An 11,581-nucleotide genomic window follows, 5' to 3' on the forward strand; every position below is an offset into this window, starting at 1 on the left:
GCCTGCCCAAGCAAGACGTCTACGAGACATACAAGTAAGTTCATGTCATGAGGCACAGCTGTGACTGTGAATTACAAATGTACTCATGAACCCGGACTACCTGGACATCAATAAGAAATACTCGTTTTAGTTTTCCGTTTCAAACGCTTTGCTACGGTGTGCCCTAATGAAAACAACCCAGCTAATGTTATGATCTCTTACGCTCTCATCCCCCAGGAGATACTGTGAAAACCTGCAGCACCGGCCTCTGAGCGCTGCCAACTTTGGGAAGATCATCCGTGACATCTTCCCCAACATCAAAGCCCGGAGGCTCGGTGGCAGGGGACAGTCCAAATATCCTTTCAGTCTGTCACGAGGTTGTTTTGGGAGGCCCTTTAAACATTTGAATGCAATTTTACTTTTGTTTGCCACAACTGCATTGACACCTGTAAATTAAATATTCTGGATGGAATTCAGGGATTCACCCATACTTCAATGCATCCTATTTGCATCCTATATGGGAAATGTGGATAGAATGATGCCACGGAGTACAAAGGATCAAAAAGTATAACCATAATCTATTGATAAGTGGAGAGGGTGGGGTTCCCCTTTCTGTCTACAGTTATTCCTTAACTCCTCCGCTGACACGTATTGTTATAGTGGAATCCGCAGGAAGACGGTGCTAAACATGCCACTGTTGCCAAACCTGGACCTGAAAAACGACCCGGTATGTATGACTAGCCAACTGGACTTCCTGGTTAGATGATAGCACACTACCATTGCTTTTGCTATAGCTAAGTGCAAAAATGACTGTCAGTAGTGATTAAGGCTGTACGTCCATGTAGTCGGAGCTGACGGAGCTGGTGCAGACCTACAAGCAAGAGGTGACGGAGGCGGCTTGTGAGCTCATCTGTGATTGGGCCCAGAAGATCCTCAAGCGTTCCTTTGACACAGTGGTCGAGATCGCCCGTTTTCTTGTGCAGGAGCACATCGTCAACCCGCGCTGCAGCCAGGCTGAACTCGTCACTTCTGCCGCTATGGCAGGTGAGTCTCAGTGTCCTCATTTCCATCTTACTGTGTTCAGTCGTCCTCGTTACACTGTATTCAGTCGACCTCGTTACACTGTGTTCATGTCATCTCCAATACCATCCGCAACCAACTTATGGTTGGAATTTCTTGTAATCATCTGTGATTTTTCTCTGTCTCACAGGAGGTCCTGCAAAGCCCCACAAGGTGATCAAGAAGAACCCAGTACCATCCAAAGGAGGTGGGCCAGAGACGGAAGGGAGCGGCTCTGAAGCTAAGGTATTGCATCAACAATACCCTTTCAAAGACTAAACGCAAAGTACATGAACACACTGCTGGGCTGGAAGTTGTAATAATGAGCCATGTCTACTTATATTGAGTTTATGTAACACAATGATGTTGTTTCTCTCAGAGGGATAAAGACGTTGGGGATCAGTCGTTGCCAGGGAAACTGCAGTCCAGTGACAAGCCAATGAAAGGGGTGGAGTCTGTACGCCCGGGGGGTCGCGAATTGCAGGTGGAGGCTCTGATGAAGCACTTGCCCCGAATCCTGCCTCGCAGCTCCGTCCCGGAAAAGTCCCAGCTTTCGGTGCGCTCCTCGCCCCCTTCGCTGGCGCCCAAAGACGCAGGTGGCGTGAAAGTCATTACAATGACTGCCCTGCCCCAGCAGCAAGGGGGCGCTCTCCCCGTCATGATCCTCCCCCAGAGCGTCAGCCTCTCCTACCCCGACAGGGAAAAAGCCCCGTCAATCACCATGGCGCCCATGGCACCAACGTCGGTGGTGCAGAGGGCCCGCACGGCGGGCAAACGGGCCCCCGAGGCGACAAGCGGGGGCCCCGGGCCGGGAGGCACGCCGGCCAAACGGAAACGAGGACGACCCAGGAAGCCACGGCCAGAGGACACTGCCCCCCCGCAGCCGCCCCCTCCACCCTTACCCTCGGTCAACCAAGCCCCTATCATGAATTCCCTCACCGGAGGGGTGATCCAGAAAGCCTGCTCTTCCTCCGCCTCCCAGGTGGTGGAGGTCGTATTCCAGGACCAGCAGGCCTTGGTACTAGGTCAGCTGCATTCGGTAGCGGACACAGGCGACCCAGAGCACCGGGGCGTGGTGCTCGAGACTGACCCACGGCCCGTGCTGCTGTTGTCAGGGGCCAGTCACACAAACTGGGACATGGGCAGGGCCATGGTAGAGGTCATCCAGAGGGCCCCGAGACCACCCACCATCATCACCAAGAACAACAACAACTCCCAGTCTACCCCCCAGCACCGCCTGCCCCTGCCCACTGTGCTGGAGGATCGAGGGGAGGTGGCGATCACCCTCACCCCCGTGGAACCTTTGGACGATCTGCCGACCCCCACTGCCCAGGCTAGCTCAACCCCCACTGCCCAGGCTAGCTCGGAGGGCAGCCCTACACCCGATGACAGCTCTAAAGAACCTAGCCCTGGCCTTCCTTGTCCCAGAGACTAAGGAGCACTAAGGGACTTTATACTACCCTCAGGGTGAGGATAACCACCCCCAATCATCTTCTCCCAGGTAGCGTCTTCTCCCCGATTGGTGGAAATCCAAGATTGGCAGCGCAGAGAGCCAAGAAGGATTGATGAAGCCAAAACACTATTAATCCCTGTTGACCTTCCATTTATAACTCTTTGCTGTGACTCTAACTGCATGTTTGTCTTTGTAATTGTGAGCAGAGAGAGCGATAAAGGCGGTTCCGTAGTTCTGATGACGAGGGGGGGTGTTTACGGGTTTGGACCTTACGAGGTTTTAAGTGCTACTCTCCCTGAGAGGAATTCCCCTCAGTGTTTTTTTATTTTTTATAATATACAGTTGAAATTGGACGTTTACATACACCTTAGCCAAATACATTTAAACTCAGTTTTTCACAATTACTGACATGTAATCCTAGTAAAACTTCCCTGTCTTAGGTCAGTTAGAATCACCACTTTATTTTAAGAATGTGAAATGTCAGAATAACATTTTATTTATTTCAGCTTTTATTTCACATTCCCAGTGAGTCAGAAGTTTACATACACTCAATTAGTATTTGGTAGCATTGCCTTTAAATTGTTTAACTTGGGTCAAACGTTTCGGGTAGCCTTCCACAAGCTTCCCACAATAAGTTGGGTGAATTTTGGCCCATTCCTCCTGACAGAGCTGGTGTAACTGAGTCAGGTTTGTCGCACACGCTTTTTCAGTTCTGCCCACAAATTTTCTATAGGATTGAGGTCAGGGCTTTGTGATGGCCACTCCAATACCTTGACTTTGTTGTCCTTAAGCCATTTTGCCACAACTTTGGAAGTATGCTGGGGTCATTGTCCATTTGGAAGACACATTTGCGACCAAGGTTTAACTTCCTGACTGATGTCTTGAGATGTATCTTCAATATATCCACATAATTTTCCTCCCTCATGAGGCCATCTATTTTGTGAAGTGCACCAATCCCTCCTGCAGCAAAGCACCCCCACAACATGATGCTGCCACCCCTGTGCTTCACGGTTGGGATGGTGTTCTTCGGCTTGCAAGCCTCCCCATTTTTCCTCCAAACATAACGATGGTCATTATGGCCAAACAGTTCTATTTCTGTTTCATCAGACCAGAGGACATTTCTCCAAAAAGTACGATCTTTGTGCAGTTGCAAACCGTAGTCTGGCTTTTTTATGGCGGCTTTGGAGCAGTGGCTTCTTCCTTGCTGAGCGGCCTTTCAGGTTATGTCGATATAGGCGTCGTTTTACTGTGGATATAGATACTTTTGTACCTGTTTCCTCCAGCATCTTCACATGGTCCTTTGCTGCTGTTCTGGGATTGATTTGCACTTTTTGCACCAAAGTGCATTCATCTCTAGGAGACAGAACGCGTCTCCTTCCTGAGAGGTATGACGGCTGCATGGTCCCATGGTGTTAATACTTGCATACTATTGTTTGTACAGATGAACGTGGTACCTTCAGGCGTCTGGAAATTGCTCCCAAGGATGAACCAAACTTGTGGAGGTCTACAATTTTTTTTCTGAGGTCTTGGCTGATTTCTTTTGATTTTCCCATGATGTCAAAGCAAAGAGCCACTGAGTTTGAAGGTAGGCCTTGAAATACATCCACATGTACACCTCCAATTGACTCAAATTATGTCAATTAGCCTATCAGAAGCTTCTAAAGCCATGACATCATTTTCTGGAATTTTCCAAGCGGTTTAATTAAAGGCACAGTCAACTTAGTGTATGTAATCTTCTGACCCACTGGAATTGTGATACAGTGAATTATACGTGAAATAATCTGTCTGTAAACAATTGTTGGAAAAATTACTTGTCATGCACAAAGTAGATGTCCTAACCGACTTGCCAAAACTGTAGTTTGTTAACAAGAAATTTGTTGAGTGGTTGAAAAACGACTTTTAATGACTCCAACCTAAGTGTATGTAAACTTCCGAATTCAACTGTATTCTTTGGTTGTGTTATGTTGATGTTTGTAGTTGTGGTTTCAAATAGACTTCCAGAGTAAAGGAGAAAGCATGACTCACTGCTGGTGGAGCTGCATTTAAATGATGCCCCCGTCAAGCATCAGAACTGGGTCTGCCTCAGTGTTGTAAAAAATTGTGTTTCAAGATTGTGAGTTTGCCCTCTTCCCCTTCTCCAAATTCATTAAATTGGAGTGTGACACAACGCGAGCACTTACCAGGTCGTAATGCCAATATTACAGCACTTCCTGTTAGCGATTTAGCCTAGATTACGAAACGTAGACACCATATAGGCTAGACTATGACAAACAGTCGTTAAATATGCCTTTGTTTTTTGAACTTGCATCACCTCGGGCGAAAGCGTCAAAGCACAAACCTACGAGCCTAGTGTAAACCTTGAGCGCGGCAAAGAGACATAATGAAATATTAGCGCAGATTTAGTAAATGATTTAGCCTGATGCTAAGCTAATGCAGGTTGCCAAGCCCTTTTTAATACGTTATGGATGTTGTACCTTAGTCCTAGAGTGTATAAATATTATATAATTTTCAAACTGTCTGGCAGAGACAACTATTGCTTAGTCACCCTTTGCCAAACTTTCAGCCTCTGGCTTTGCCAAGGGGTGCATACATCTTTGGTGCTGAACTGAGGCATATTGCAATACATAGCAGTACATGATAATGTAAGATATTGAATCCCTTCAATCCAAACCCAGCATATCATCCAAAGTATGATCAACCTTAAATAGGCTGGTTTTGTGTTTTTTATACCTTCCGTCCTTTGACAATGGGAGATTTCAATTTGTAATCCCCAGCCTCAGCCCTTTTGGAATTAAATTGAAGCAGACGACAAGAATATTTGCACTGATATGAAGAAATCAAAAAGGGAAGAGCCTGTTGGTTAGGACATATAATAGTAGTGATTACTATGAATGAAAAAACAATGATTAAATACCTGCTATATGCTTGAGGTAGTTTTAGAAGAGGCGATGTTAACTTTATTTTTCATTAGAGTTGATGGTCAAATTTGACTGAATTGAGAATAAGCACTACGGAATTAGACTTTATAATTAGCCTGTGCCATGTTATTGTCCTTCTGTAAACTATGGGCTTATGAAGAGACACACTTTATGTAAATTCATGATGCATTCATTTGGTACTGTAATGGTGAGGACACAAGTTTGTCTACACACTACACTATTTCCCAGGAAAACAGGGATTCCCTATGTCTGTCTTCAAACCCTGTTAATAGATTTTCTCCCCAACCAGTATGTAGTACAGGGGTGACCAACCATATACATACATGTGGCCAACCTTCTGCTGGCAGGCTTTTGTCCCAGCCCTGTTCTTACACACCTGATTCTATTCTACTAATCAGCTGCTCATGATTAGGTAAATCAGTTGTGTTAGAGCAGAGCTGGAATGAAATCCTGCAGCTACCTTGTAGCTCCCTGTGAGGAGGGTTGGCCACCCCTGATCTAGTATATTCTATTGGTCTGTTAATTGTGTAATTACATGTACATAGTTATAGTAGCTCAACTTATCCTCGTGGATGACATTGGAGTATGAGCTAGCAATGATCTCAGAGTTGTATTAGTCAATTGACAGATCAAGTTAATATCAGTAAGAGGTGGGTTTTACTTTGAATGAAAACTACTGATAAACTGGAGGCCCAGGGGACACACGTGGGTAACCCCTTCCCTAAGTAAGTACAGGTCCTTTAGTGTGCAGTTAAATGAGTGTTGCAGTAAGTGAATGAGTGAGTGGGAGAACTTTCACTGTGGAGCCACGGTGCTCAAAAGAAACGGGTTAGAGAATCAAAGATAAGGATCGGGATCCGGGTAGCGGTGCCTTGACCATAACTGGTGGTCAAACCACATCATGACCGACCACGGTCAAGCTCTGTTGATGGTGGTAACCCTCTGTAAACTAGCCCGGCTAGCTATGTAGTGGTTAAGTAGCTTCATAGCTTTGCTTTGCGGTTTGTTTGAGTCATGCAAATAAGAAGATTGCAAATTTGTCATTTTGCTATTGTTGTTTAATCAAATCTATAAAAACATTATTTATCATATGTGCTTTTGTTAATATGAGTCATTAAAGTTTCATTCATTGTACAGGTCATTTGAAGTCCAGTTTTAACATGAATGTCTTTGAATTTCAAAGACACTTCCCGTTTTAAAAAATCTGTCCATGCATGGTTTTATGTGACAGTAATTCTATTATTCTAAGATTCAATTAAAAAAAACTGTTACTCTCCTAGATTTGAAATCATATGTCAAAACATAAAATGTATTGACTAAGGGTTTAAAAATGAGATGTGTTAAGTTATGCTTTAGTTTAACATTATATTCCCCCAGGTTGTGTTTTGCACTTTATTTATACCTGAAGATTAAATCATTTATAATTGGTGTGCACATAAAAAAACAGAATCCTGATTTGATCATTAAGAATTGCACCTTGTTGCACCTCTGAATGCCCTTGTTTGAAATTGCTTGAGTTGTTTTTCTAAATCATTGTCTCAGAGTTGTCATTTACATCTATGCTTCCTTTTAAAAAACCAGAGCTAAACAAAATGATGCCAACAACAACTAATGTGAATATATTTTCCTATGCTGACTGTAATAAATGTTGTTAAAAGGTAACTGGAGAGATGTTGGGTGTTGATAATTTCTGTGTCATTTTTTTACTCTTCTCAAAGACGCACTCCAGCTATTTTGAAACTTTCCCTGTTGAAAAACAATATCCCACATATAAATTTGAGCGAGAGAAATAGTGTAAACTTCATGGAGTAGGCCATTCAAGTAGTTGGTCCGATGGCCCTCTGATGTCATCAGCCTCCCCACTTGCTTGAGGAACAATACAGAACAAAAGAGGAAAGCCTCCACACACACACACTTATAAGAGGACACCTGGATCACCTATTAAGATGTGCCCTTTGTTAAGTAAATCAGGTGTTAAATGAGCTGAAAAGGACACTGCAGTAGGACTTTGAGGGAGAGTTTTTAATCCATTAAGGCAATGGAGCTGTTTTGAGCTCTTCCTAATTTCAGAACCCATAGTAAACTCTTCCTAACCAGATGCTAAGAGTCAAACTCAGTCAATGACTATTGGAAAAAAACGAGGGTATGTCAAAGTGGATTGAGTAGAAATACACCCACCAGTTGAAGCTCATTTACTGTAATTCTACACAATTTTAAAACTCTAAAATGCTATTTGGAGAACAGTAAAAACAAACAAATGTCCCCCAGATATTATCACCTCGATATTAGGTATATATTAGGTTTGGCGTGTACAATGTACTATTCAACCTCATGATCCATAGGCTACGTTGACTCATTTAGCCTACTTGTGGCACAGTGCATTAGCGATGGGGATTCCGGCTCTTTTCAGTGAGCCGGCTCGTTCAGCTCAGCTCACCAAAAAGAGCCGGCTCTTTTGGCTCCCAAACGGCTCTTTAAAAAATATATGTTTTGTATTTTTTCAAATCAAACAGTTTGCGATAGTTTGGCTATGATTGGTGTTAAAACAATTCTAATTAAATGAAATTAAATCACACTCTACCTTAACCACAATGTATTTAAAAAATGCATTGTTTTTTTGTGAAAAAGAATGCTATTAAACATTTGCATTTAAAGTATAACTTTTTAACGTAAACAAAGTGCATATAAATCTAACCATTCAAAACGAATACAATCTGAACAGCATAATAGAATATTGCACCATATAAAGAAAAATAAATAATGTGCAAAACTGCAGCATCCCACTTAAAACATTAAACTGGTCCCTCTTTTCTCTCTCTTCTTTATTGCCATGTAATAACCAGCAGCACACAGCAATGCTGACCAAATTATGCTTTGAGAGATTTGCATTCAGAAATGCAAGCTGCCTCACTTTCGAGGGGCTGATGCAGTTTCGTCTGTCAGTAATTATTTGTCCCGTTTTCGAGAAGACCCTCTCATAGGGAACGGATGTGGCCACTATGCAGAGTCTCCCTGTCATGACTTTAGTAAGCCGTGGGTAGACAGAGGCCTTGTTCTTCCACCAGCTCAGAGGATCTGCAGATGTTTCAGAACGAATGTGTTTAGGCCTATATTATTTTATTTATTTTTTCGTTCTTTGAATTAGTTAATGATATTCATTTAAATATTTTGATTATTCATATCTTCATTTAAAAAAATATATTATTATACATTGATTCGGCTCTTCTGATATGCGAGCAGGCTCCCAACGTTCACCTACAAGAGCCGGCTCGTTCGCGAACGACCCATCACTACTGTGCAACATGAAATAGATGCATAATACACGGTATCAAGGACGACTTCAAATACGACTTCAAATACCGACATCAATGTGAAAGTAACCAGAGCATAAAACAGCTGACTGCGAATGCAAACTATGTCAGATAAATCCTACACATGCATTGAAATGAAAGGCATACATCAAAATAATTAGTTTGGCCTACAATCGACAAGGACGCATAAAGACAAACAAACTCGACCGAGGAATGAAGAAGAATCTACACATTAAGGCATGATTCAGCACGGCTCCTTACAGGTGACGTTAGGCATCAGGGAGCTCCGTGGGGTGTGGATGAATGGACAGCCTCTGTCTCGTAGCCAGCTAGAATTAGGCGATTCAGTTTGTGGGCAGTTAGACATTTTGTGGGCACAGTTGAGATAGCCTACAATGTTTATGAGAACCATAACTGGCACGCAGATCTTTAGAAATTGTAGGAACGATTTTAAATTGTTACTCATATGAAAAAGGTTGCAGACCCCGTGCTACAGGCTATATGAAGTCGCATACAGTGTACTATGAGTGTCATTGTCTCGTGCTATTCCCACCAAAATGGTTGCTCTGCATTCAGAGATGTTCCTTATAATGTGTGCGCCCAGCTCATTTTTGTATTTGCCTGTCTGCATTATTCGCCAGGGATTCATTTTTGTATTTGCCTGTCTGCATTATTCGCCAGGGAAGGGAAACATTCTGCGTATATTGAAGCATTGCATCAACAAGGTGTTTATGAGAATATTGAAACATTGTATGAACGAACTGAAAAAAAAAACGACTGCGCTGAAGACATCTATATCAGTCCGTTAATACAGGACTAGTAAAGGCCCGGTGCACTACTTTTGTGAAAACATTTCAACTAAATGTATTTGAGTGTTTACCAGCATTTGTAACTTGAATCTGATAATAATCTGTACAAAACAGTTAATCTGATAATACTTATGGAATATAAAAATGCTTGATATATCCCCGGCATTGATTGATTTAATTCTTACTAATAACCCCCATAAATACTTGTCGAGTGGAGTATTTGCATATGATCTGATTCATATGAATGTACCCTAGTAAAATGTCATTCAGTATAACATTAAGTGTTTTAAAATAATAATAATTTTATGCCCATTTTTCATAATCACAAGGTTATACAGTTGAAGTCGGAAGTTTACATACACTTAGGTTGGGGTCATTAAAACTCGTTTTTCACCACTCCACAAATTTCTTGTTAACAAACTATAGTTTTGGCAAGTTGGTTTGTCTCCTAGAGATGTACGTACTTTGGTGCGAAAAGTGCAAATCAATCCCAGAACAACAGCAAAGGACCTTGTGAAGATGCTGGAGGAAACAGGTACAAAAGTATCTATATCCACAGTAAAACGAGTCCTATATCGACATAACCTGAAAGGCCGCTCAGCAAGGAAGAAGCCACTGCTCCAAAACCGCCATAAAAAAGCCAGACTGCGGTTTGCAACTGCACATGGGGGACAAAGATCGTACTTTTTGGAAAAATGTCCTCTGGTCTAATGAAACAGAAATAGAACGGTTTGGCTATAATGACCATTGTTATGTTTGGAGGAAAAAGGGGGAGGCTTGCAAGCCGAAGAACACAATCCCAACCATGAAGCACGGGGGTGGCAGCATCATGTTGTGGGGGTGCTTTGTTGTAGGAGGGACTGGTGCACTTCACAAAATAGATGGCATCATGAGGGAGGCAAATTATGTGGATATATTGAAGCAATATCTCAAGACATCAGTCAGGAAGTTAAAGCTTGGTCGCAAATGGGTCTTCCAAATGGACAATGACCCCAAGCATATTTCCAAAGTTGTGGACAACAAAGTCAAGGTATTGGAGTGGCCATCACAAAGCCCTGACCTCAATCCCATAGAAAATGTGTGGGCAGAACTGAAAAAGCGTGTGCGAGCAAGGAGGCCTATAAACCTGACTCAGTTACACCAGCTCTGTCAGGAGGAATGGGCCAAAATTCACACAACTTATTGTGGGAAGCTTGTGGAAGGCTACCCAAAACATTTGACCCAAGTTAAACAATTTAAAGGCAATGCTACCAAATACTACTTGAGTGTATGTAAACTTCTGACCCAATGGGAATGTGATGAAAGAAATAAGCAAAAATAAATAATTCTCTCTGCTATTATTCTGACATTTCACATTCTTAAAATAATGTGGTGATCCTAACTGACCTAAGACGGGGAATTTTTACTAGGATTAAATGTCAGTAATTGTGAAAAACTGAGTTTAAATGTATTTGGCTAAGGTGTATGTAAACTTCCAACTTCAACTGTATAGTCGTGGCCAATAGTTTTGAGAATGACACAAATATTAATTTTCACAAAGTCTGCTGCCTCAGTTTGTATGATGGCAATTTGCATATACTCCAGAATGTTATGAAGAGTGATCAGATTAATTGAAATTAATTGCAAAATCCCTCTTTGTCATGCAAATGAACTGAATCTCCAAAAAACATTTCCACTGCATTTCAGCCCTGCCACAAAAGGACCAGCTGACATCATGTCAGTGATTCTCTCGTTAACACAGGTGTGAGTGTTGACGAGGACAAGGCTGGAGATCACTCTGTCATGCTGATTGAGTTGGAATAACAGACTGGAAGCTTCAAACGGAGGGTGTTGCTTGTAATCATTGTTCTTCCTCTGTCAAGCATGGTTACCTGCAAGGAAACACGTGCCGTCATCATTGCATTGCACATAAAGCTCTTCACAGGCAAGGATATTGCTGCCAGTAAGATTGCACCTAAATCAACCATTTATCGGATCACCAAAAACTTCAAGGAGAGTGGTTCAATTGTTGTGAAGAAGGCTTCAGGGCGC

General features: G+C 42.5%; 1 protein-coding gene across 1 annotated transcript; it reads left to right on the plus strand.

Annotated features, from left to right (window-relative positions):
* Positions 1-630: 630 nt before the first annotated feature.
* Positions 631-2,868, plus strand: LOC120022789 (DNA-binding protein RFX5-like). The gene is made up of 4 exons (XM_038966788.1): positions 631-706; positions 825-1,023; positions 1,190-1,284; positions 1,418-2,868. Exons 1-4 carry the CDS (start codon positions 668-670, stop codon positions 2,471-2,473), a joined length of 1,389 nt encoding a protein of 462 aa, XP_038822716.1. The 5' UTR covers positions 631-667; the 3' UTR covers positions 2,474-2,868.
* Positions 2,869-11,581: the final 8,713 nt, after the last annotated feature.

Source organism: Salvelinus namaycush, chromosome 27, assembly GCF_016432855.1.
Source record: "Salvelinus namaycush isolate Seneca chromosome 27, SaNama_1.0, whole genome shotgun sequence".
NCBI lineage: Eukaryota > Metazoa > Chordata > Actinopteri > Salmoniformes > Salmonidae > Salvelinus > Salvelinus namaycush.

Excerpts from the sequence above, each read along its gene's own strand:
- LOC120022789 (XM_038966788.1), top strand. The coding sequence starts at position 668 with ATGCCACTGTTGCCAAACCTGGACCTGAAAAACGACCCG. Across the intron at positions 1,024-1,189 it reads CACTTCTGCCGCTATGGCAG|GAGGTCCTGCAAAGCCCCAC; the intron begins GTGAGTCTCAGT and ends TCTGTCTCACAG. Across the intron at positions 1,285-1,417 it reads GGAGCGGCTCTGAAGCTAAG|AGGGATAAAGACGTTGGGGA; the intron begins GTATTGCATCAA and ends TGTTTCTCTCAG.